This window comes from Myxine glutinosa, chromosome 2 (assembly GCF_964187855.1).
Source record: "Myxine glutinosa chromosome 2, kmMyxGlut1.1, whole genome shotgun sequence".
NCBI lineage: Eukaryota > Metazoa > Chordata > Myxini > Myxiniformes > Myxinidae > Myxine > Myxine glutinosa.
Genome location: NC_136262.1, coordinates 181,864,744 through 181,887,194, shown reverse-complemented (window position 1 = coordinate 181,887,194; position 22,451 = coordinate 181,864,744). Strand labels below are relative to the sequence as shown.

At 47.4% G+C, this 22,451-nt stretch overlaps 1 protein-coding gene across 6 annotated transcripts in view; it reads right to left on the bottom strand.

The window, feature by feature from the left end:
- The window catches only part of MTFMT (mitochondrial methionyl-tRNA formyltransferase), a 60,003-nt gene extending 43,776 nt beyond the window's left edge, over positions 1-16,227 (bottom strand). Inside the window, exons 1-6 of one of the 6 annotated variants that reach the window (XM_068100349.2) lie at positions 15,805-16,227; positions 15,431-15,564; positions 9,306-9,515; positions 6,315-6,512; positions 2,228-2,350; positions 2,020-2,122 (exon numbers count right to left, since the gene is read on the bottom strand). In XM_068100349.2, the coding sequence (XP_067956450.2) occupies positions 2,020-2,122; positions 2,228-2,350; positions 6,315-6,512; positions 9,306-9,515; positions 15,431-15,501 (705 nt within the window). In that variant the 5' untranslated portion in view covers positions 15,502-15,564; positions 15,805-16,227. The other 5 variants (XM_078772017.1, XM_068100353.2, XM_068100348.2 and 2 more) reach the window with 5 other exon arrangements.
- Positions 16,228-22,451: the final 6,224 nt, after the last annotated feature.

Here is a 22,451-nt window from a genome sequence, read left to right as displayed (position 1 = left end):
TGGAAAGCGGGCGAGGGGGGTGGAAAGTGGGCGAGGGGGGTGGAAAGTGGGCGAGGGGGGTGGAAAGTGGGCGAGGGGGGTGGAAAGTGGGCGAGGGGGGTGGAAAGTGGGCGAGGGGGTGGAAAGTGGGCGAGGGGGGTGGAAAGTGGGCGAGGGGGGTGGAAAGTGGGCGAGGGGGGTGGAAAGTGGGCGAGGGGGGTGGAAAGTGGGCGAGGGGGGTGGAAAGTGGGCGAGGGGGGTGGAAAGTGGGCGAGGGGGGTGGAAAGTGGGCGAGGGGGGTGGAAAGTGGGCGAGGGGGGTGGAAAGTGGGCGAGGGGGGTGGAAAGTGGGCGAGGGGGGTGGAAAGTGGGCGAGGGGGGGTGGAAAGTGGGCGAGGGGGGGTGGAAAGTGGGCGAGGGGGGGTGGAAAGTGGGCGAGGGGGGTGGAAAGTGGGCGAGGGGGGTGGAAAGTGGGCGAGGGGGGTGGAAAGTGGGCGAGGGGGGTGGAAAGTGGGCGAGGGGGGTGGAAAGTGGGCGAGGGGGGTGGAAAGTGGGCGAGGAGGGTGGAAAGTGGGCGAGGAGGGTGGAAAGTGGGCGAGGAGGGTGGAAAGTGGGCGAGGAGGGTGGAAAGTGGGCGAGGAATGGGGAGGGTGAGGGTGAGAGGGAATGGGGAGCAATAGGGAGGATGGGAGGAATAGGGGCAATGGGGAGAATAGGGGGCAATTGGGGGAATAGAGGCTGATGGAGGGAAAGGTGAGGGGGGGTGGAAAGTGGATGCGAGGGGTGGGAAAAGGGTGCTAGAGGGCGACGAGGATGCGAGAGGGAGAAGAGGATGCGAGAGGGAGAAGAGGATGCGAGAGGGAGAAGAGGATGCGAGAGGGAGAAGAGGATGCGAGAGGGAGAAGAGGATGCGAGAGGGAGAAGAGGATGCGAGAGGGAGAAGAGGATGCGAGAGGGACAAGAGGATGCGAGAGGGACAAGAGGATGCGAGAGGGACAAGAGGATGCGAGAGGGACAAGAGGATGCGAGAGGGACAAGAGGATGCGAGAGGTGGAAGAGGATGCGAGAGGTGGAAGAGGATGCGAGAGGTGGAAAAGGATGCGAGAGGTGGAAAAGGATGCGAGAGGTGGAAAAGGATGCGAGAGGTGGAAAAGGATGCGAGAGGTGGAAAAGGATGCGAGAGGTGGAAAAGGATGCGAGAGGTGGAAAAGGATGCGAGAGGTGGAAAAGGATGCGAGAGGTGGAAAAGGATGCGAGAGGTGGAAAAGGATGCGAGAGGTGGAAAAGGATGCGAGAGGTGGAAAAGGATGCGAGAGGTGGAAAAGGATGCGAGAGGTGGAAAAGGATGCGAGAGGTGGAAAAGGATGCGAGAGGTGGAAAAGGATGCGAGAGGTGGAAAAGGATGCGAGAGGTGGAAAAGGATGCGAGAGGTGGAAAAGGATGCGAGAGGTGGAAAAGGATGCGAGAGGTGGAAAAGGATGCGAGAGGTGGAAAAGGATGCGAGAGGTGGAAAAGGATGCGAGAGGTGGAAAAGGATGCGAGAGGTGGAAAAGGATGCGAGAGGTGGAAAAGGATGCGAGAGGTGGAAAAGGATGCGAGAGGTGGAAAAGGATGCGAGAGGTGGAAAAGGATGCGAGAGGTGGAAAAGGATGCGAGAGGTGGAAAATGATGCGAGAGGTGGAAAATGATGCGAGGTGGAAAATGATGCGAGAGGGAGAAGAGGATGTGAGAGGGAGAAGAGGGTGCAATAGGGAAGAGGGTGTGATGGGGAAGAGGGTGTGATGGGGGAAGAGGGTGTGATGGGGGAAGAGGGTGTGATGGGGGAAGAGGGTGTGATGGGGGAAGAGGGTGTGATGGGGGAAGAGGTTGTGAGGGGTGAGTGAGTCAGTGATTCATCTCTCACTATTTTACAAACCTCATCCTCACCCAATCTCAAAACCCAGTCTCGAAAACCCTGCGAAATTACCTCCAATCTACGTCCAGAAATCATCATAAAACACCTTTCTGCCTAACAAACAGCATCGTATATTCCAACACTCACCAGATCTGCACCGATGCGAGCAAGGCTGGAGGTGAGCTCCTGAGTGGTGCAACGATGGTGTACAGGCACTGTTTGTCGAAGCAGGATGGGCCCGACATCATATCTACCAAAAGGTAATAGAACAAAGCACATAGGTAATTGCAGAAGATGTTGAGAAGGTGTGCTACTCAACAATCACTCCTCTGTTCAGTACATGCAGAAAGCATACTTGTGTGGCCGGATGTGCACGATGCAAACCCCAGTCTCCGAATCCCCACTGAGCACGGTGTGCATGATGGGCGCAGGGCCTCGCCAGCGTGGCAAAAGGCTCGGGTGTACGTTTACAATCCCACTGTGAAGGTCGTTGAAAACGAAAGACGAGAAGATTTAAAATGGACCTAGTCGCATGTATTATCACCTTTACTGTGAGAGCTGTGCCCATCCATCCGTTCATAAACAAAAGATATACACATCTCATGATGCTACAGTTCCATTTTCAAGCACACATCTCATGGTGCTACACTTCCATTTTCAAGCACACATCTCATGATGCTACACTTCCATTTTCAAGCACACATCTCATGATGCTACACTTCCATTTCCAAGCACACATCTCATGATGCTACACTTCCATTTTCAGGCACACGTCTCATGATGCTACACTTCCATTTCCAAGCACACGTCTCATGATGCTACACTTCCATTTCCAAGCACACATCTCATGATGCTACACTTCCATTTCCAAGCACACGTCTCAATCGTCTCATGATGCTACACTTCCATTTCCAAGCACACATCTCACGATGCTACACTTCCATTTTCAAGCACACATCTCATGATGCTACACTTCCATTTCCAAGCACACATCTCATGATGCTACACTTCCATTTTCAAGCACACATCTCATGATGCTGCACTTCCATTTTCAAGCACACGTCTCATGATGCTACACTTCCATTTTCAAGCACACATCTCATGATGCTGCACTTCCATTTTCAATCACACATCTCATGATGCTACACTTCCATTTTCAATCACACGTCTCATGATGCTACACTTCCATTTTCAAGCACACATCTCATGATGCTACACTTCCATTTTCAATCACACGTCTCATGATGCTACACTTCCATTTTCAAGCACACATCTCATGATGCTACACTTCCATTTCCAAGCACACATCTCATGATGCTGCACTTCCATTTTCAATCACACGTCTCATGATGCTACACTTCCATTTTCAATCACACGTCTCATGATGCTACACTTCCATTTTCAATCACACGTCTCATGATGCTACACTTCCATTTTCAATCACACGTCTCATGATGCTACACTTCCATTTTCAAGCACACATCTCATGATGCTACTCTTCCATTTTCAATCACACGTCTCATGATGCTACACTTCCATTTTCAATCACACGTCTCATGATGCTACACTTCCATTTTCAATCACACGTCTCATGATGCTACACTTCCATTTTCAAGCACACATCTCATGATGCTACTCTTCCATTTTCAATCACACGTCTCATGATGCTACACTTCCATTTTCAATCACACGTCTCATGATGCTACACTTCCATTTTCAATCACACATCTCATGATGCTACACTTCCATTTTCAATCACACGTCTCATGATGCTACACTTCCATTTTCAATCACACGTCTCATGATGCTACACTTCCATTTTCAAGCACACATCTCATGATGCTACTCTTCCATTTTCAATCACACATCTCATGATGCTACACTTCCATTTTCAATCACACGTCTCATGATGCTACACTTCCATTTCCAAGCACACATCTCATGATGCTACACTTCCATTTTCAAGCACACATCTCATGATGCTACACTTCCATTTTCAATCACACATCTCATGATGCTACACTTCCATTTTCAATCACACGTCTCAGGATGCTACACTTCCATTTTCAATCACACATCTCATGATGCTACACTTCCATTTTCAATCACACATCTCATGATGCTACACTTCCATTTTCAAGCACACATCTCATGATGCTACACTTCCATTTTCAATCACACGTCTCATGATGCTACACTTCCATTTCCAAGCACACATCTCATGATGCTACACTTCCATTTCCAAGCACACATCTCATGATGCTACACTTCCATTTTCAATCACACATCTCATGATGCTACACTTCCATTTTCAATCACACGTCTCATGATGCTACACTTCCATTTTCAATCACACGTCTCATGATGCTACACTTCCATTTTCAATCACACGTCTCATGATGCTACACTTCCATTTTCAATCACACGTCTCATGATGCTACACTTCCATTTTCAAGCACACATCTCATGATGCTACACTTCCATTTTCAAGCACACATCTCATGATGCTACACTTCCATTTTCAATCACACATCTCATGATGCTACACTTCCATTTTCAATCACACGTCTCAGGATGCTACACTTCCATTTTCAATCACACATCTCATGATGCTACACTTCCATTTTCAATCACACATCTCATGATGCTACACTTCCATTTTCAAGCACACATCTCATGATGCTACACTTCCATTTTCAATCACACGTCTCATGATGCTACACTTCCATTTCCAAGCACACATCTCATGATGCTACACTTCCATTTCCAAGCACACATCTCATGATGCTACACTTCCATTTTCAATCACACATCTCATGATGCTACACTTCCATTTTCAATCACACGTCTCATGATGCTACACTTCCATTTTCAATCACACGTCTCATGATGCTACACTTCCATTTTCAATCACACGTCTCATGATGCTACACTTCCATTTTCAAGCACACATCTCATGATGCTGCACTTCCATTTTCAAGCACACATCTCATGATGCTACACTTCCATTTTCAATCACACGTCTCATGATGCTACACTTCCATTTTCAAGCACACATCTCATGATGCTACACTTCCATTTTCAAGCACACGTCTCATGATGCTACACTTCCATTTTCAAGCACACGTCTCATGATGCTACACTTCCATTTTCAATCACACGTCTCATGATGCTACACTTCCATTTTCAAGCACACATCTCATGATGCTGCACTTCCATTTTCAAGCACACATCTCATGATGCTACACTTCCATTTTCAATCACACGTCTCATGATGCTACACTTCCATTTTCAAGCACACATCTCATGATGCTACACTTCCATTTTCAAGCACACATCTCATGATGCTACACTTCCATTTGCAATCACACATCTCATGATGCTGCACTTCCATTTTCAATCACACATCTCATGATGCTACACTTCCATTTTCAATCACACATCTCATGATGCTACACTTCCATTTTCAATCACACATCTCATGATGCTACACTTCCATTTTCAATCACACGTCTCAGGATGCTACACTTCCATTTTCAATCACACGTCTCATGATGCTACACTTCCATTTTCAATCACACGTCTCATGCTGCTACACTTCCATTTTCAAGCACACGTCTCAGGATGCTACACTTCCATTTTCAATCACACGTCTCGTGCTGCTACACTTCCATTTTCAAGCACACGTCTCATGATGCTACACTTCCATTTTCAAGCACACATCTCATGATGCTACACTTCCATTTTCAATCACACATCTCATGATGCTGCACTTCCATTTTCAAGCACACATCTCATGATGCTGCACTTCCATTTTCAAGCACACATCTCATGATGCTACACTTCCATTTTCAAGCACACATCTCATGATGCTACTCTTCCATTTTCAATCACACGTCTCATGATGCTACACTTCCATTTTCAATCACACATCTCATGATGCTGCACTTCCATTTTCAATCACACATCTCATGATGCTACACTTCCATTTCCAAGCACACATCTCATGATGCGACACTTCCATTTTCAATCATACGTCTCATGATGCTACACTTCCATTTTCAATCACACATCTCATGATGCTACACTTCCATTTTCAATCACACATCTCATGATGCTACACTTCCATTTTCAATCACACATCTCATGATGCTACACTTCCATTTTCAATCACACGTCTCATGATGCTACACTTCCATTTTCAATCACACATCTCATGATGCTACACTTCCATTTTCAATCACACATCTCATGATGCTACACTTCCATTTTCAATCACACATCTCATGATGCTACACTTCCATTTTCAATCACCTGCAACAAATGGTAACACCAGCAACAAGACAGCTAACTTCAATGTTCTTGCCATAGTTGTAAACAGATTGAAGAGATGACAATGCAATGCACAAACATCACGGATTGACTGATGTAGGGCTCCTTACTAAGGGAAAGCAGCAATAAGGCTTTCCGGAAGCAAACGGCTGAAAGAAACGACCACTCCAACATGGAATGAATGATGGGTGGGTGGCATGTAAGGCCACACATGACACGTCAGGCCAGCTTTATCCACCAGCTCCACAATCGGTTTCTGGGCCTTCTTATGGACCACCACCTCCAAAGATCCCACCATGCCATCTGTTCTGAAACGATGAACATTTCTACAATGGCTGGAAAAGCAAAAATATTCATTTGAACAGGAAAGTACAATCTTATCAAGTTGAAGTCGTGACTCGGCCAAGTCATTCTGAGACTAATTGTACATCAATCACATACAAGCTTGTACATGTATCAAAGGCAGGAGAAACATTAGTAGCAATCAGTGTACCTTGACAGGCATTACAAGGACACGAGTAAATGATGGACAAACACATGGTATGAGCACACAAAATTTCATGGAATTGAGGTGGAACATGAACAGGTCATACATTTTGTAATGTATGAAAATAGTACTGTGGAGTTAATTAAATAAGTACAATACACAAAAAGTTATGGACAGATTCAGACGAAATTTGATGGACAGGTTGGGTGTGTGGCAAGGACGAATCGGTTCTATTTTGGTGAAGATCCGAATCCAGATCCTGATACCTTTTTTTTTTTTTTTCCAAGTAATTTTTCACCAATTGAGAAAAAAACCAAAAACCAATTGAGAGACCAATCAAAACCAAAATTTTGACCAAACCAAAAACCAATCTCAATTCACCAATTGAGAGATAGGGCCAAAACGATATATAGTATGACATCGCAAAAAGTTGGGGATGGATTCGGCCAAAACGTGGTAAATGAGTTGGGTAGATGAGAAGAACAATCCAACTCGATTTTGGAGGTCAGGGTCGAGATCCGGCCTATCAGTGGAATTCAAAACGTAAACTGTTCAACCTGGTGGAGGTGTGCGCTCTACCGAGGTCTATTCTAGTTAGTTAATGTAATGTATTTACACGTCGCATTGAGTGCATTCACATGTACCCTTGTGCAGGTTTGTGTCCTTGTCTGGGTCGCATGCTCTTGTAGGCCTCATTCACCTTGTTGCTGTGTTTCCTCACCTCTTCTTTCTATGTTATTGTTCATTCTCCTGTTCCTTGCCCCATTCAGTCCCCTGGTCTTCCCCCACTCAATCGATCTATTTCACCACTATCAGTTACTTTACTTTTTCCTCTCTACTGCATTGCTCTTCCATGAAGTTTTTTCAAAAAGGCCACCATTTTCAAAATGGTTGCTAAGTTAACCTGTTTATATGATACTATCAGGAGTACCTAGTGCTGTTCTAATCCTGTTGGCTTCTAGAAGAAATAAAATACTGTTTTTGCTAGTTTTTGTTTGGATGATATAAACATTAGAATTTGGATGATATAAATATTAGAGTTTGAATATTAGAGACTACTAGCAGAAGTACCCGGCATTGCCGGGCGGGGAGGGCAGGGGGTAGGGGGAGGGGGAGGGGGGAGGGGGAGGGGGAGGGGGAGAGGGGGAGGGGGAGGGGGAGGGGGAGGGGGAGGGTGAGGGGAGGGGGGAGGGGGAGGGGGAGGGGTGAGGGGGAGGGGGAGGGGAGGGAGGGGGAAAGGGGAGGGGGAGGGGGAAGGGGGAAAGGGGAGGGGGGAAAGGGAGGGGGAAGAGGGGGGAAAGGGAGGGGGAAAAGGGGGGAGGGGAGAAGGGGTAGGGTGGAGGGGGGAGGGAGGGGGAGGACGGAGGGGGAAGGGAGGGGGAGGACGGACAGGGGAGGGGGAAGGGGGAGGGCCAGTCAACAATGACGTTGCAGTTCTCATGGTCGGAGAGCAGCACAACAATCGCGACATCGTTCTGCATCTTCCAAAGAGCACGAAGCGGATTTTGGAGACTCACCGATCCTGTGACCCACGTCCTCCAGTACCGGCGTTGCCAGGCGGGGGAAGGGAGACCTGCACATTCCCAACCCGTACATTCGCCCTCTCGACTCAAGCTCGTATTCGATTCGTATTCGAAATCGAAAGGGGAAATCCTTCGTATTCGAATTCGTAAACACGAAATATGAATTAAAATTTAATTCATATCGCACAAAATCGACACAAAACACGGTCGCATAAAGGTGAAAAAACGCAATGGCTTTTCGCCCTGAATTACGTGCAAACGTGTGACGGGATGGAACATCACGTGATCGCTCTGAGCGAATCAGCGAGCTGCTCGCACTAGCTGAGATTAGCGGGTACTTCGCTGAAATGCGCTGAGGTAAATATGAATAAAAAATATGGATCTCGTCAAATATTGTCTCGGCCATGTTCGTCCCAGGCTCCATGGCCATGTCTATGCCAAATATCAAGCACGTGAGCCTCTCCGTTTCGGAGTCTATCGGTAACATTACACACACACACACACACCAAAATCGAACCGATTCGTCCTTAACCGATGAATATTAGATTATTTTACAATGAAATATTTGTTGAAAAATGAAATGATGTTTGGTTCGAGCTTTTAGCCTAAACAATAATGGGGATGCGCAGCTTGGTCCAAGCAAAGACTCGTCAATGGAGACTAGGCATAAACAACACTTGAACATATGGCCTCACAAGGCCTTGTTCAGTTTTGGGGCCGACAGAGTAAGTTTGCATATTCTTTCCTTCCCCCGCTTACAAAATTATAAAATAAACCACATTTCAATATTTGCTTTGTTTACTCTTTTGGTTATAAAGTAGACAATGAAAACGTCAGTCGTGTTGTTCCCAAATTATGTGTGGGTTTTTCAGATTTCAGGCAATTTAACAACCGTTACTGCTCTGGGATTTTTTTGAGTAAAAAAGGTGGTTTTAATTTTTGGCAAATGATTAAACACAAGCATTGAACATTCCCACATCTACAACAACAACAACAACAACAACGACTTGTGCGTTGGGAAACCTTTTTTTTTAAACTGCAATAAGAAAGACAGACATAACAGAATCACACGAAAAGTTACACGACCTCACCGGGCCTTTATCAGCGATCGTAGTGTTTCTGCGGCAAAGGCGTCCGATCCAAAGAAAACGACGCCCCATGGAGGACCTTTGCCTTGCACGTACTGGGAATCACATTCCCGTCGGTGCAAACAGCGACGCAGAAGCAACGTCCCGCTCCTTCCGGCTTTCCAGTTACCGGTGCAAATGCCAGGTATTAAAACGATCATTTTGTCAATGGCTCTGCACATGGACAAAGGAGATGGTGATGGAAGCGAGCTAGTGGAGATCCAGCACTTAACCAATCACTTTACTTTGGTCTACATTCAATGGAGTGCAAAAACATTAAAGTTATCACTGCAAGATTTGGGAATCAAAAGAAGAAAGGGTTTGTGCAATAAGAAAATGGTGAATGAGCAACAAAATGGAGGAGATTGACATCATCAAGTAGAAAAATGCTTTGAACCTTAAGTGATCATTTTTTGAAAGGTGCGCCAAATTCCGACCGCCTTTATTCTCCATAATCAGGCAAAATCCTGGAAGTCCCAAGACTGCGTTGGCCTACCTTTGCACAATCTCGGTCGCCACTAACAACATGCCATCACAGCCCAGGATGCCTTCAGGCAAAAATACCTCACGGAAGGTTATCAACACAAAAAGACCTTTTGGAGATTTTTTTGTTGTTTGCTTCAAAATGGTTTTTAATCAGCCAAACAGTTCCTTGTTTTTTAATTCAATGAATGAATGAATGAATGATCGTTTTAAGGCCATTTTCCCCACTAGAGCGGGGGTTAGCCTTACTGGTCCCATGACAATCATGGTTCCCTGTTTGAGGCAATGTTTTTATGGCCGGATGCCCTTCCTGGCGCCAACCCTTGGTCGCCTCTTACGATGCGCAGGGAAACGGTGTACCTATTTCTCAACCAGGGTACACACCGGGATCATTCATCCCAGCAAGCTGGTACTCAATTTGCCGACCTCGGAAGGATGTACAGGCTGAGTCAACTCCCCTGGTGTTAATTTAGCGATCGACCGGGATTCGAACTCCAGGATCCTAGAATCCCAAGCCGGCACCCTAACCGCTAAGCCAACACCAGGCTTTTAATTCAATGAATATTTAAGTTATAATGGTACACAGGGGAATTGAGAGAACTGTTCATGCCAAAATTCCAACATGATCACTTCAATAGTATGCTTAACAGGAGGGAGCTTTAGAAAGAGTGCCCCCTGTAGGTTTGAGCAATAACTTGTAGTTCGATTATGGTGCTGGCGATAGCTCGTCCACTCTTCAGGAAGGACACCGTGGGATCTTTAATATCCACAAACTAATGACAATAGACAGGACGCCAGTTTAACGTCCATCCAAGGCTCAGCACACACACTGATGAATCACCTGGCTTGTGAATGACAGTTTATAGCTGGGTCGGAATTCAAACCGAGGATAGACAGCTTGTAAGGAAGTGTGCATACCCATAGCCAATCCTGCCAGCCCTCCCTCTTTGTGATGATCAGAAAAGGAGTGTGAGGGGTGGGGAGAGGGAGGTCGAGAAAAATGAGCGAAGTGAGAAGAAGAGTAGGAAAGATGAACATGCAAGGTGCGGATGTCGAAGAGTAGGAGGAAGAGACGAGAGGAAAGCAAAGTGAGGTAGGTAAGTAATGAGGGTCGTAGGTGAAGAGGACAAATTCCAACATATTGTAAGCATGGAAAAAAAAAAAATCGATGTGCTCTTATTTCATGAAGGGAAACATTTGTGTGTAGAATGTGGTTGATGAAGAACATGACTGGCTATGCTTTGGGCTGCATTTATGAAACTTCAAACAAGATTGCCCGACAAAAAAAAATAAAAAAATAAAAATCCTAAAAACAGAAAGGCCCGTCTCCTTTAAGCAACACTCCAAGCACATAAAAGGTGGTTCAAGGTTAGCATGAATGTCTTAAATAAGAAACTCTCAATGATAATCAAACTGAAAAAATTTACCCAACTGAGATGTTCCCTCAACTACTCATATACTCATTTGTCCTTCAATGTAGCAATACGTCAAAATCAGAATCGTACAAATTGTTCTGAACGGTCTGTCTCTCAATCATACATTTAGTGAGGCTGACAGGATGGTCTACAGATATGCACAGCCACCTCTAAGCTGTCTAGACAGGGTTTGAATCCCGACCCAGATATAAATTGAAATTTTTACAAAGTAATTAAAAATGAAAATCTGAAATGGCTTCAGTCAATGCATCCAATTTCCTTTGATCATCCTTGAGATGTCTCTACAATTTGATTTGAGTCCACTTGTGGCCAATCCAATTGATTGGACATGGTTTAGAAAGAAACAGACCTTTCTATATAAGGTCTCACAGTTGACAGTGCATGTCAGAGCAGAAACTCGTCCATGAAGTCCAAGGAACTGTCAGTAGAACTCCGAGATAGAATTGTGAGGAGACATAGATCTGGGGAAGGGTAGAAAATAATTTCCCGAGTGTTGAAAGTTCACAAGGGCACAGTGAGCTCCATCATTAGGAAATGGAAGGAATATGGAACTACCCAGACTCTTCCTAGAGCTGACGTCTGACCAAACTGAACAACCGGGCAAGAAGGACCTTGGTCAGGGAGGTGACCGAGAACCCAAAGACCACTGTGGCAGAACTACAGAGTACTTTGGCTGAGATGGGAGAACCTGCCGAAAGGACACAGTCTCTGAAGCACTTCTAAAATCTAGGCTTTATGCGAGAGTGGCCAGACGGAAGCCGCTCCTGAGAAAAAGGCACATGACAGCACACCTGAAATTTACAAAAAGGCACATGAAAGGCTTTGAGAGTATGAGGCAAAAGATTCTGTGGTATGATGAGATGAAAATTGAGCTCTTTGGGCTGATTACAAAGCACTAAGTCTGGCAGAAACTGAACACAGCTAATCACCAACTAACACTATCCCCAACGTGGAGCATGGTGGTAGCAGCAGCATGTTTTGGGAAGGTTTTTCAACAGCAGGAACTGGGAGACTTGTAAGAATGGAGTGGGAAAAATGAATGGAACAAAATGCAGGCAAATCCTTGGAGTACCTGCTTCAGAATGCAAAAGACCTTAGACTGCGGCGAAGATTGATGTTCCAACAGGAAAATGACCCCAAGTGTACAGCCAAAGCAAAACTGGAATGGCTTCAGAACAAGAACGTGGAAGTCCTTGAGTGGCCCAGCCAAAGCCCAGAATTGAATCCCATTGAGAATCTGTGGAAAGACTTTAATATTTCTGTTCACCGACGCTCCCCATACAACTTGACAGAGCTTGAGCAAATCTACAAGGAGGAATTGGAAAAACTCTCCAATTCCAGATGTGCAAAGCTAATACAGACATACTCAAGAAGACTCGAAACTGTAATTTCTGCCAAAGGCGCTTCCATGAAGTATTGACTCAGGAGGTTGAATACTTATGTAAATTAGATATTTCTGTATTCCATTTTAAATTCTTTTGTAAAAAATTCGAAAAATAATTCCACTTTGACATTATGGGATATATTGTGTGGATTAATGCAAAAACAAACAAACTCAATTTCATCCATTTTAAATTCAAGCTGTATTGCTGTAACACAACAAAATGTGAAAAAGTGAAGGGGTGTGAATACTTTCTGAAGGCACTGTATATTTACACTCATTCCATGTCCTGCACATCATCAGTGTGGATATTTACTTGCACATCAGGACTTGAAGAAAAAAGGGGGAGTGGAGGACTGACAGTAGGAGTCGGGGGGGGGGGAGGGGCACAGAAGGGACTGAGTTGAGAAAGGAGGGGGTTGAGGGTTTGGGGCTGAAGACTTGGAGCAAGGGTTGAGGGCAGGTTGGGGTTTGGGGTTGAGGACTCGGGGCTGGGGGTTGAGGACTCGGGGCTGGGGGTTGATGACTTGAGGCGGGGGGTTGAGGACTTGAGGCGGGGGGTTGAGGGCTGGGGGTTGAGGACTCGGGGTTGACGACTCGGGGCTGGGGGTTGACGACTCAGGGCTGGGGGTTGACGACTCGGGGCTGGGGGTTGACGGCTCGGGGCTGGGGGTTGACGACTCGGGGCTGGGGGTTGACGGCTCGGGGCTGGGGGTTGACGACTCGGGGCTGGGGGTTGACGACTCGGGGCTGGGGGTTGACGACTCGGGGCTGGGGGTTGACGACTCGGGGCTGGGGGTTGACGACTCGGGGCTGGGGGTTGACGACTCGGGGCTGGGGGTTGACGACTCGGGGCTGGGAAGGGGTGGGGGGGTTGAGGATTTGAAGAAGAAAGGGTTGAGGATTTGAAGAAGAAAGGGTTGAGGATTTGAAGTCACATTTTACAATTTACATTATGCAGAATTTCCGTGGGTCCCTGCTATTACACTGTCAAAGGACATTCCAAGAAAACTCCCTAAATATTTCACACTGCATTGGGAACAACTTTCCTTACAATAAACAGCCCCAATGGAACCAGGGGTATGTATGTTCCATTACCAATCAGCTTGTGGAGCGCTCGCCAATTGGCTTTAAGCACTCAAGCCAGAACTCCAACTACACGGTTGAGCTAAGGATCGACTGGCTTGGCAAGCGCTAGCAAGCTGCTTGGTAATGGAACATACCCCAGGGTTATCTGCTTTAGTCCGTGGGCTGAGTAGGGTTTACATGCACCCCCCTCCCCACAACTTAACTTCCCGGGTATGTCCTCAAACTTAACTGTGATAAATCTGAAATAATCATCATTGGCCCAAAAACGCTCACAAAATCCACCCCTAACTTTGCCCTCAACATCGACGGTATCCCAGTATCCACCTCCCCTCTCATCCGGAATCTTGGCGTCATCTTTGACCAAACCCTCTCCTTCGACAAATACACTAAACAGATCACAAAGACAGCCTTCTTTCACCTGAAAAACATCGCCCGTCTCCGCTCATCCCTCTCCTCCACGGCTGCAGAAACCCTCATCCACGCCTTCATCACCTCCCGTCTGGACTACTGCAATAGCCTCCTCTATGGTTCACCCTCAACAATCACCAATAAACTCCAATACATTCAGAACTCCGCTGCCCGTCTACTCACCCATTCCCGGACCCGTGACCACATCACCCCCGTCCTTTACAAGCTTCACTGGCTCCCCATCTCCCAGAGAATCCAGTACAAAATCCTCCTCTTGACCTACAAAGCCCTCCATAACCTGGCCCCATCCTACCTGGCTGACCTCCTCTCCAGACACACTCCCACCCACAACCTCCGCTCTGCTGGTACCAACCTCCTGACCCCCCCCCCCCCCATCCGGACCAAATTCAGATCCTGGGGGGACAGGGCCTTCTCCATCGCTGCTCCCACCCTCTGGAACTCACTACCTCACACCATCAGAGACTCCTCCTCACTCACCACATTCAAAACATCACTCAAGACCCACCTGTTCAGCGCTGCATTCAACATTCAACCCACAGCATTTAACCCCTGACTATCACTTCTCCTTCTCCCTCCTTTTGCTTTAAATATTTTCCTATTGATTCTTGTCTTTTTGCAATTGTTGTTTTCATGTTTTGTTATGCATTATGTTTTGCACTCTGTCAAAGTGCCTTTGGGCTTCATGAAAAGCGCTATACAAAATAAATGCATTATTATTATTATTATTATTATTATTATGTCCATGTACCCCCCACCCTATGGGTTAGGAAAAATCATGTTAACAGAAAAAAAACTCATTCCCTCATAGTTTGACCTCTGGTGACCTCATTAGTGACCTCATTTGCATATAACACATATCATTGTAAAGAGTGTTCCAGGACAAACATTTTGAGGGGTCATATGCAACCATAGGATGACTAGGTAAAAAGTTATGGCCATTTGAATTTCGCCTACCCCTAATTTTCGGAAATCACTGACACGGGGGGGGGGGGGGGTAACATCAAAATATGCGTGGGAGGTACCTTGGGAATGAGTTTTTTTTCTGTTAACATGGTTTTTCCTAACCCCTAAGGTGGGGGGTACATGGACATACCCGGGAAGTTAAGTTGTGGGAAGGGGGGGGGGGGGTGCATGTAAACCGTACTCAGCCCAGGGACTATTTGTACTGCTCCGCCCAAACAAGCTCGCACGGCCACGATCACATCTACAGCCGAGCAACCCTCGGAGCGGTGCACCACTGCGTGCAGGAAAGCACCGAATACGTTGCTCACCGAAAACAGCACTTCGTCCTCGTGAAGAACTTGCAGCAGTGGAGGGGCATTCGCGGCAACATCAACATCATGGTAAACCGACGGCTGCAGGTGTGTTACTGATACCCACGTCAGCAAACACAGCCAGGACGTCACTGTCAGTAGGAAAATGCACCTTCAATGCACAATGTCACATTCATCAGCTGTTACATCTCTCAAAGCAAGCGCAACTGGAGGCAGCCATTTTCACCTCGAACCCTTCTTAAATCATTATTTAATTAAATCACAATTACAGTATTATTTCACATCATCCTTGTTGCGCTTACCATCCCACACATTACTATGCGTATAATAAGTGTTTCCCGAAGGCCGAAGTAAATTTAAATATTTATTACCTCCAATTTGAAAATTTTCCACTGGAGAAAAATAACAACGGTATTATAAATACTCATACAATTTTCGTCTGGTTTTACATTCCGAAGTACAATAATAAATATCCATTCACTGAAGTGTCATTGGTTGGAGTCGGCTGATTGAAAAATAAAAATTAATAAAAGGGAGAATACCAGCCTCGCTCGATAATACAATGAATAAAAGCCTTTTAAATGAGCGAATCTAAAATTAATAGATTTGACTTTTAAATACTATACTGTTCAAAGTTTAGTTAAAAAAGATATGCATTTTAAACGTTATTGCTCGATATTAATTAAAATAACAAACGACTCCAATGAAGTACTGTAACGCTTGTGAAACCGCCGCCGTTACACCATTCTGTTCTCCATCACAGACAGGACACCTGAAGAAGAGCGTGATACAGTGTTTAAGGGGGCATTATACCATTGAAGGCAAAAAAAAAACATTTTTTTACAAATATACAAATGCATCAATTAAAATGTTTGTTTCCTAGTATTGTATATATGTACCAAGTTTGAACGTAAATGGACTTGTCATAGAGAAGATATAAGCTGTAAAGTGGTAATTCATCATTTGTATGCATCTGGTTACCATGGTAACCATGCATAATATAATGCTATGTAATGTATACCAATGTAATGTTCATATATCAAGCAACATGTACATATATAGTTTTGCATATTTTCAATCAAGACATTTTATCAAAAAGTGCATTACTGTGATTCAGTGTTGTTTTTACTGTGTTCAGTGTAATGGGGAGCTTATATCTTCTCTATGACAAGTCCATTTACGTTCAAACTTGGTACATATATACAATACTAGGAAACAAACATTTTAATTGATGCATTTGTATATTTGTAAAAAAATGTTTTTTTTTTGCCTTCAATGGTATAATGCCCCCTTAAAGTAAATAATCAGAAAGGTAAAAACAAAAAGATGCCCGATTTAACATCAAGCAGTTATGCTGCTGGTTCTTTATTATATTACAAAATCACGATGCTCAACATATGCTGCTGAATTGAACACCATGAAAATAAATAAATAAACAAGAACACGTCATGCGGAGTACGATACTTGCAAAATCCGCCCCCCCAAAAAAAATCTGCAAAATCCACCCCCCAAAAAGTTTCCATTGATACAGCAAATTGTCCATTTCATGAAGATTAAAATTTACGATCTTGATCAAAGCTCGGGTCAACAGGATGAAAAGTGACGATTTTTCAGATGAAAAATGATGACTTTAGAAGTTTGACCTTGAGTTGACCTTTGACCTTTTGACCTCAAAAATAGTTGGTTTCCCAATTCAGTGAGGCAATACACAAATGCTGTTCTATTTTCAAGTCAATCGGATGAAAATTGATGGGTTTTCAGATGAAAATTAATGATTTTGGAAGTTTGACCTAGAGTTGACCTTTGACCTTTTGACCTCAAAAATAGTTGGTTTTCCTATTTAGTGACACAATTTGCAAATGCTGTTCAATTTCCAAGTCGATCAGATGAAAATTGATGGGTTTTCAGATGTAAAGTGATGATTGTAGAAGTTTGACCTTGAGTTGACCTTTGACCTTTTGACCTCAGAAATAGTATGTTTCCCAATTTAGTGACTCGATATGTAGATTCTGTTCAATTTTCAAGTCAATCGGTTGAAAATTGATGGCTTTTCAGATGAAAATTGATGATTTTTAAAATTTTACCTTGAGTTGACCTTTGACCTTTTGACCTCAAAAATACTTCATTTCCCAATTTAGTGACTCAATATATAAATGCTATTCAATTTTCAAGTCAATCGGATTTAAAATGGCAATTTTAGAAATTTGACCTCCAGATGGCCTTTGACTTTTGACCTCAAAATCAATAGGCTTCTCAATTGGGACGACCTATACAACTTGGTGAAGTTTCGTGACGATTGGTTTTGAATTGTGACCTGTAGGCCGGTGACAAACAGACAGACAGACAAACAGACAGACAGAACCACAAACGCAACCGACCAATATACTTGAAAAATCTTCGATTTTGCAAGTAATAAACACGCCGCTCTGTCCACCTCTTAACATCAGGTCAAATGGGAACACAACAGGGATGGGAGAATCGTAGAGTCGGGTCCAGACGGAACGAGGCAGGCGAAGACCAACGTCGACACTACTCAGGGACAGGTGGAGCAATGGCGTATTGCTAAGTTCCCACTTTCACGATTTTGAGGACGATTCACGCCGATGTACCAAGATCTATAAATCGTCGTCAGTCGCGGCCCGTCGGCACTTTTAGTGCAAAATTCCATCACGGACACGATGTTGTTACGATTTCTACGAGGCGAGTACGACAGTGCTACGACACTAGTACGATATGACACGAAACTAATAAGAACAACCAAGACATCGATACGATATGCAACGAATTGGCACGACATTCCAAGACATTAACACGACATGTCACGAATTACAAGGATCTCCCACGAATAAACTACGAGGCACCTTCGACTATCCACGGTGATCTCACGACCATACTATGATGCCACCACGATGTAATCGGTCACGTGGGAACGGCTCGTCCAGGCCCTACAAATATTGGCTGTGGCATAGTTTTCTCATTCTGCATCATGTTCACCAACGAAAAAGCACTTCAAGAGGCTGCCATCGAGGAGGAGGAAAGCCTGCTGCTGGCTGCTGCGGCCCTGTTGATACGTACAAGGCGGCGTAGAAGGCCACGTAAAGTACCTACATGTCCATCACTATGTACATTACTAAATACCATCACTTTGTATCTTTAAATCCATGAAGAGGGTTAGTCTTCGTTCTCTTCTTCCAGGTGAAACCATTAACCAATTAATTAACCAAATGGTGAAAATGTACGTGGACCCACGAGCCCTCTTCTTCTTGGGTCCCTGTGTTGTCTGGCCGCCTTCTTCTGTATCGTCAGACAGTTCATCTCTCTCCTGGCCAGCCTCTTCCCCCTGTGTATCCTTTTCACCCTGGGCAGCCTGGCCCCCCCTGGGCAGAGTGGTCTCCCTCGGCCTCCTGGATTTCCTCCTCGTCCTTATCATCGTCCGATTTGGGTGTTGGTGGTTCAGAGTGGACTTCAAATTGATTCCTGGGTTTAACAACCTGCTTCTTACTCCTCCTTGGTGGCATTTCGGCTTGTAGTTGGCTTGAAAATAGCTTGCAAAATGGCGACGACGGACCTCGAGGCGGTATATATACTGGCGTGGTCTCGTGGCCGTACCCGCGTGGTCACGTGATCCTGGCGGCGTCGTGGATTGGCCGTGGCAGCATCGTGACTGTTCTTGGTATTTCGTGTGTGTCTTGGCGGGGTTCGTACGTGGCTACTTCGTGTTCATTTGTGGCTCATCGGTCTACTTCATGGTACATCGTGGCCATGTCTTGTAGATTTCTTGGCATAGCCGTGACAGACTCGTGGTGGCATCGTGAAACATCGTGTTTATTTGCTTCAGCGTCGTCTGACGTCACATTTTCGTCGTTCATCGTGGCTCTGTCTTAAATGGTTCGTGTTGTGGTTGTGTTGGTGTCGTGTTATACCGTAACCATTCGTGAACATTCGTAGCACATCGTGACACATCTTCCTCAATCGTGGTAGATTTCTACACCACGATCTCCCTCGAATGGTCAAGAACCGTCACCACACTTACACAACGTGTCACGACACCACTACGACATTGCTACGACACATGACGACCCATGAAGACCGAGCGAAAATTTTGAACATTTCAAAATTAGCGCCACGACGTAAAAGTGCCCACGACATGACTACGACCTTTCCCGACTGCTAAGGACTTCCCCCGACGACATCTACGACACTCCCACGTCTCCCCTACGACTTGCCACGATGTTACATCGGCGCGAATCGGCGTCAAATTCGTGAAAGTGGGAACGGGGACTATCACGTCATCCCTCATTCAATTTGCTAATCATTTTATCAATCGTTCTTGTGGTTCAATGTCTACCCCACTACCCCTCCTAACCCTTCTCGCACTCGACCCGCTGACTCGGCATTATAATGCTCCGACGGATCCCCGGTTCATTAATTATACAATCCCATTAAAAGCATGACAGTGATGTTAAACTTCGTTCACGAAACGAGGTGTCGTAACCAACACGACCTTGTTGGTGGGGGTTAACGTAGGTCTTGGGTACTGGCAGCAACTACAGAATTCCCGTCCCTGGAGCTCGACCTATCCCCCCGCTCCTCCACAGGAACCACTTTCCCTTCTCCCCTCCCCCCCAAACGCCAAATCCACTGTCCTCCACCGCACCCTCCCCCTGCCGTCAGATCCACTCCAACCCCCCCCCACCCCGTCAGGTCCACTGTACTCCATCCCCACTGTCAGATCCACTCCCTCACCCACCCTGTCAGATCCACTCCCTAACCCCCCCCCCCTTGTCAGATCCACTCCCAATCCCCCCTCCCCTGTCAGAACCACTGTCATCCACCCCCACCGTCAGATCCACTCCCATCCACCTCCCCAAGATCCACTCCCCCAACCCCCCCCCCCATCAGATCCATCCACTCCCAACCAACCCAACCCCCCCCCGTCAGATCCACTCCCAACCCCCCCCCCCCCACCATCCCGTCAGATCCACCGTTCTCCACTCCCAGCCCCCCCCCATCGGATCCACTACCACCCCCCCCTCCCCCATCAGATGCACTCACTCCCTCCCCGTCAGATACACTCACCGCCCTCCCCCACACCGTCAGGTCCACTCCTGCCCATCAGATCCACTCCCTCACCCCCCCCCCTGTCAGATCCACTACCAACCCCCCCCATCAGATCCACTGTCCTCCACCCCCCCCCCACCATCAGATCCACTCCCAACCTCCCCCCACCCCCGTGATCCACCCCCTCACCCCCCCCCGTCAGATCCACTTACAACCAACCTCACCCCCCCACCCCCGTCAGATCCACTCCCAACCCCCCTTTCCCACCAAATCCACTCCCTCACCCCCCCCCACCCATCAGGTCCACTGTACTCCACCCCCACTGTCAGATCCACTCCCTCAACCCCCCCCCCAGATCCACTCCCTCACCCTCCCCATCAGATCCACTCCCAACCCCCCTTTCCCACCAAATCCACTCCCTCACCCCCCCCCCCCCCCGCCCCTGTCAGGTCCACTGTACTCCATCCCCACTGTCAGATCCACTCCCTCAGTTCCCCCCCGTCAGATCCACTTCGAACCAACCCCCCGTCAGATACACTCCCAACCCCCGCCAGATACACTCCCAACCACCCCCTCCCCCGTCAGATCCACTGTACTCCACTCCCAGCCCCCCTCACCCCCCCCATCAGATACACTACCAACCCCCCCTCCCCATCAGATCCACTGTCCTCCACTCCCAGCCCCCCTCACCCCCCTGTCAGATCCACTCCTCCCTCCCATTCTCTCCCCTCCACCACAGATCCACTCCCTCACCTCCCCTTCAGATCCACTCCCAACCCCCCCATCAGATCCACTGTCCTCCACCCCACCCCCCACCCCCCTCCACCATCAGATCTACTCCCAACCTCCTCCCCCACCCCCAGATCCACTCCCTCACTCCCTCCCCCATCAGATCCACTTCCAACCAACCCTCCCCCATCAGATACAATCCCAACCCCCCCCCCCATCAGATCCACTGTCCTCCACGCCCAACCCCCCCTCCCCAGTCAGATCCACTCCCAACCCCCCTCCCCCCCTTTCAGATCCACTCCCTCACCTCCCCTTCAGATCTACTCCCAACCCCCCTGTCAGATTCACTGTCCTCCACCCCCACTCCCCCTCCAGCCACCGCCAGATCCACTCGCAACCTCCCCCCCCCCACCACCACCCCCAGATCCACTCCCTCACTCCCTCCCCCGTCAGATCCACTTCCAATCAACCCTCCCCCTGTCAGATACAATCCCAACCCCCCCCCCCCATCAGATCCACTGTCCTCCACTCCCAGCCCCCCTCCCCAGTCAGATCCCTCCCAACCCCCCTCCCCCCCCCGTCAGATCCACTCCCTCCCACCGTCATGTCCACTCCCTCCCACCCCCCTCCAACCGTCAGGTCCACTCCCTCCCACCCCCCTCCAACCGTCAGGTCCACCTCCTCCCATCAGATCCACAACCTCACCCCCCCCCTTTCAGATCCACTACCTCACCTCCCCTTCAGATCTACTCCCAACCCCCCTGTCAGATTCACTGTCCTCCACCCCCCACTCCCCCTCCAGCCACCGTCAGATCCACTCGCAACCTCCCCCCCCCCCCCACCACCACCCCCAGGTCCACTCCCTCACTCCCTCCCCCGTCAGATCCACTTCCAACCAACCCTCCCCCTGTCAGATACAATCCCAACCCCCCCCCCCATCAGATCCACTGTCCTCCACTCCCAGCCCCCCTCCCCAGTCAGATCCCCTCCCAACCCCCCTCCCCCCCCCATCAGATCCACTCCCTCCCACCGTCAGGTCCACTCCCTCCCACCCCCCTCCAACCGTCAGGTCCACTCCCTCCCACCCCCCTCCAACCGTCAGGTCCACCTCCTCCCATCAGATCCACAACCTCACCCCCCCTTTCAGATCCACTCCCTCACCTCCCTTTCAGATCTACTCCCAACCCTTCTGTCAGATTCACTGTCCTCCACCCCCACTCCCCCTCCA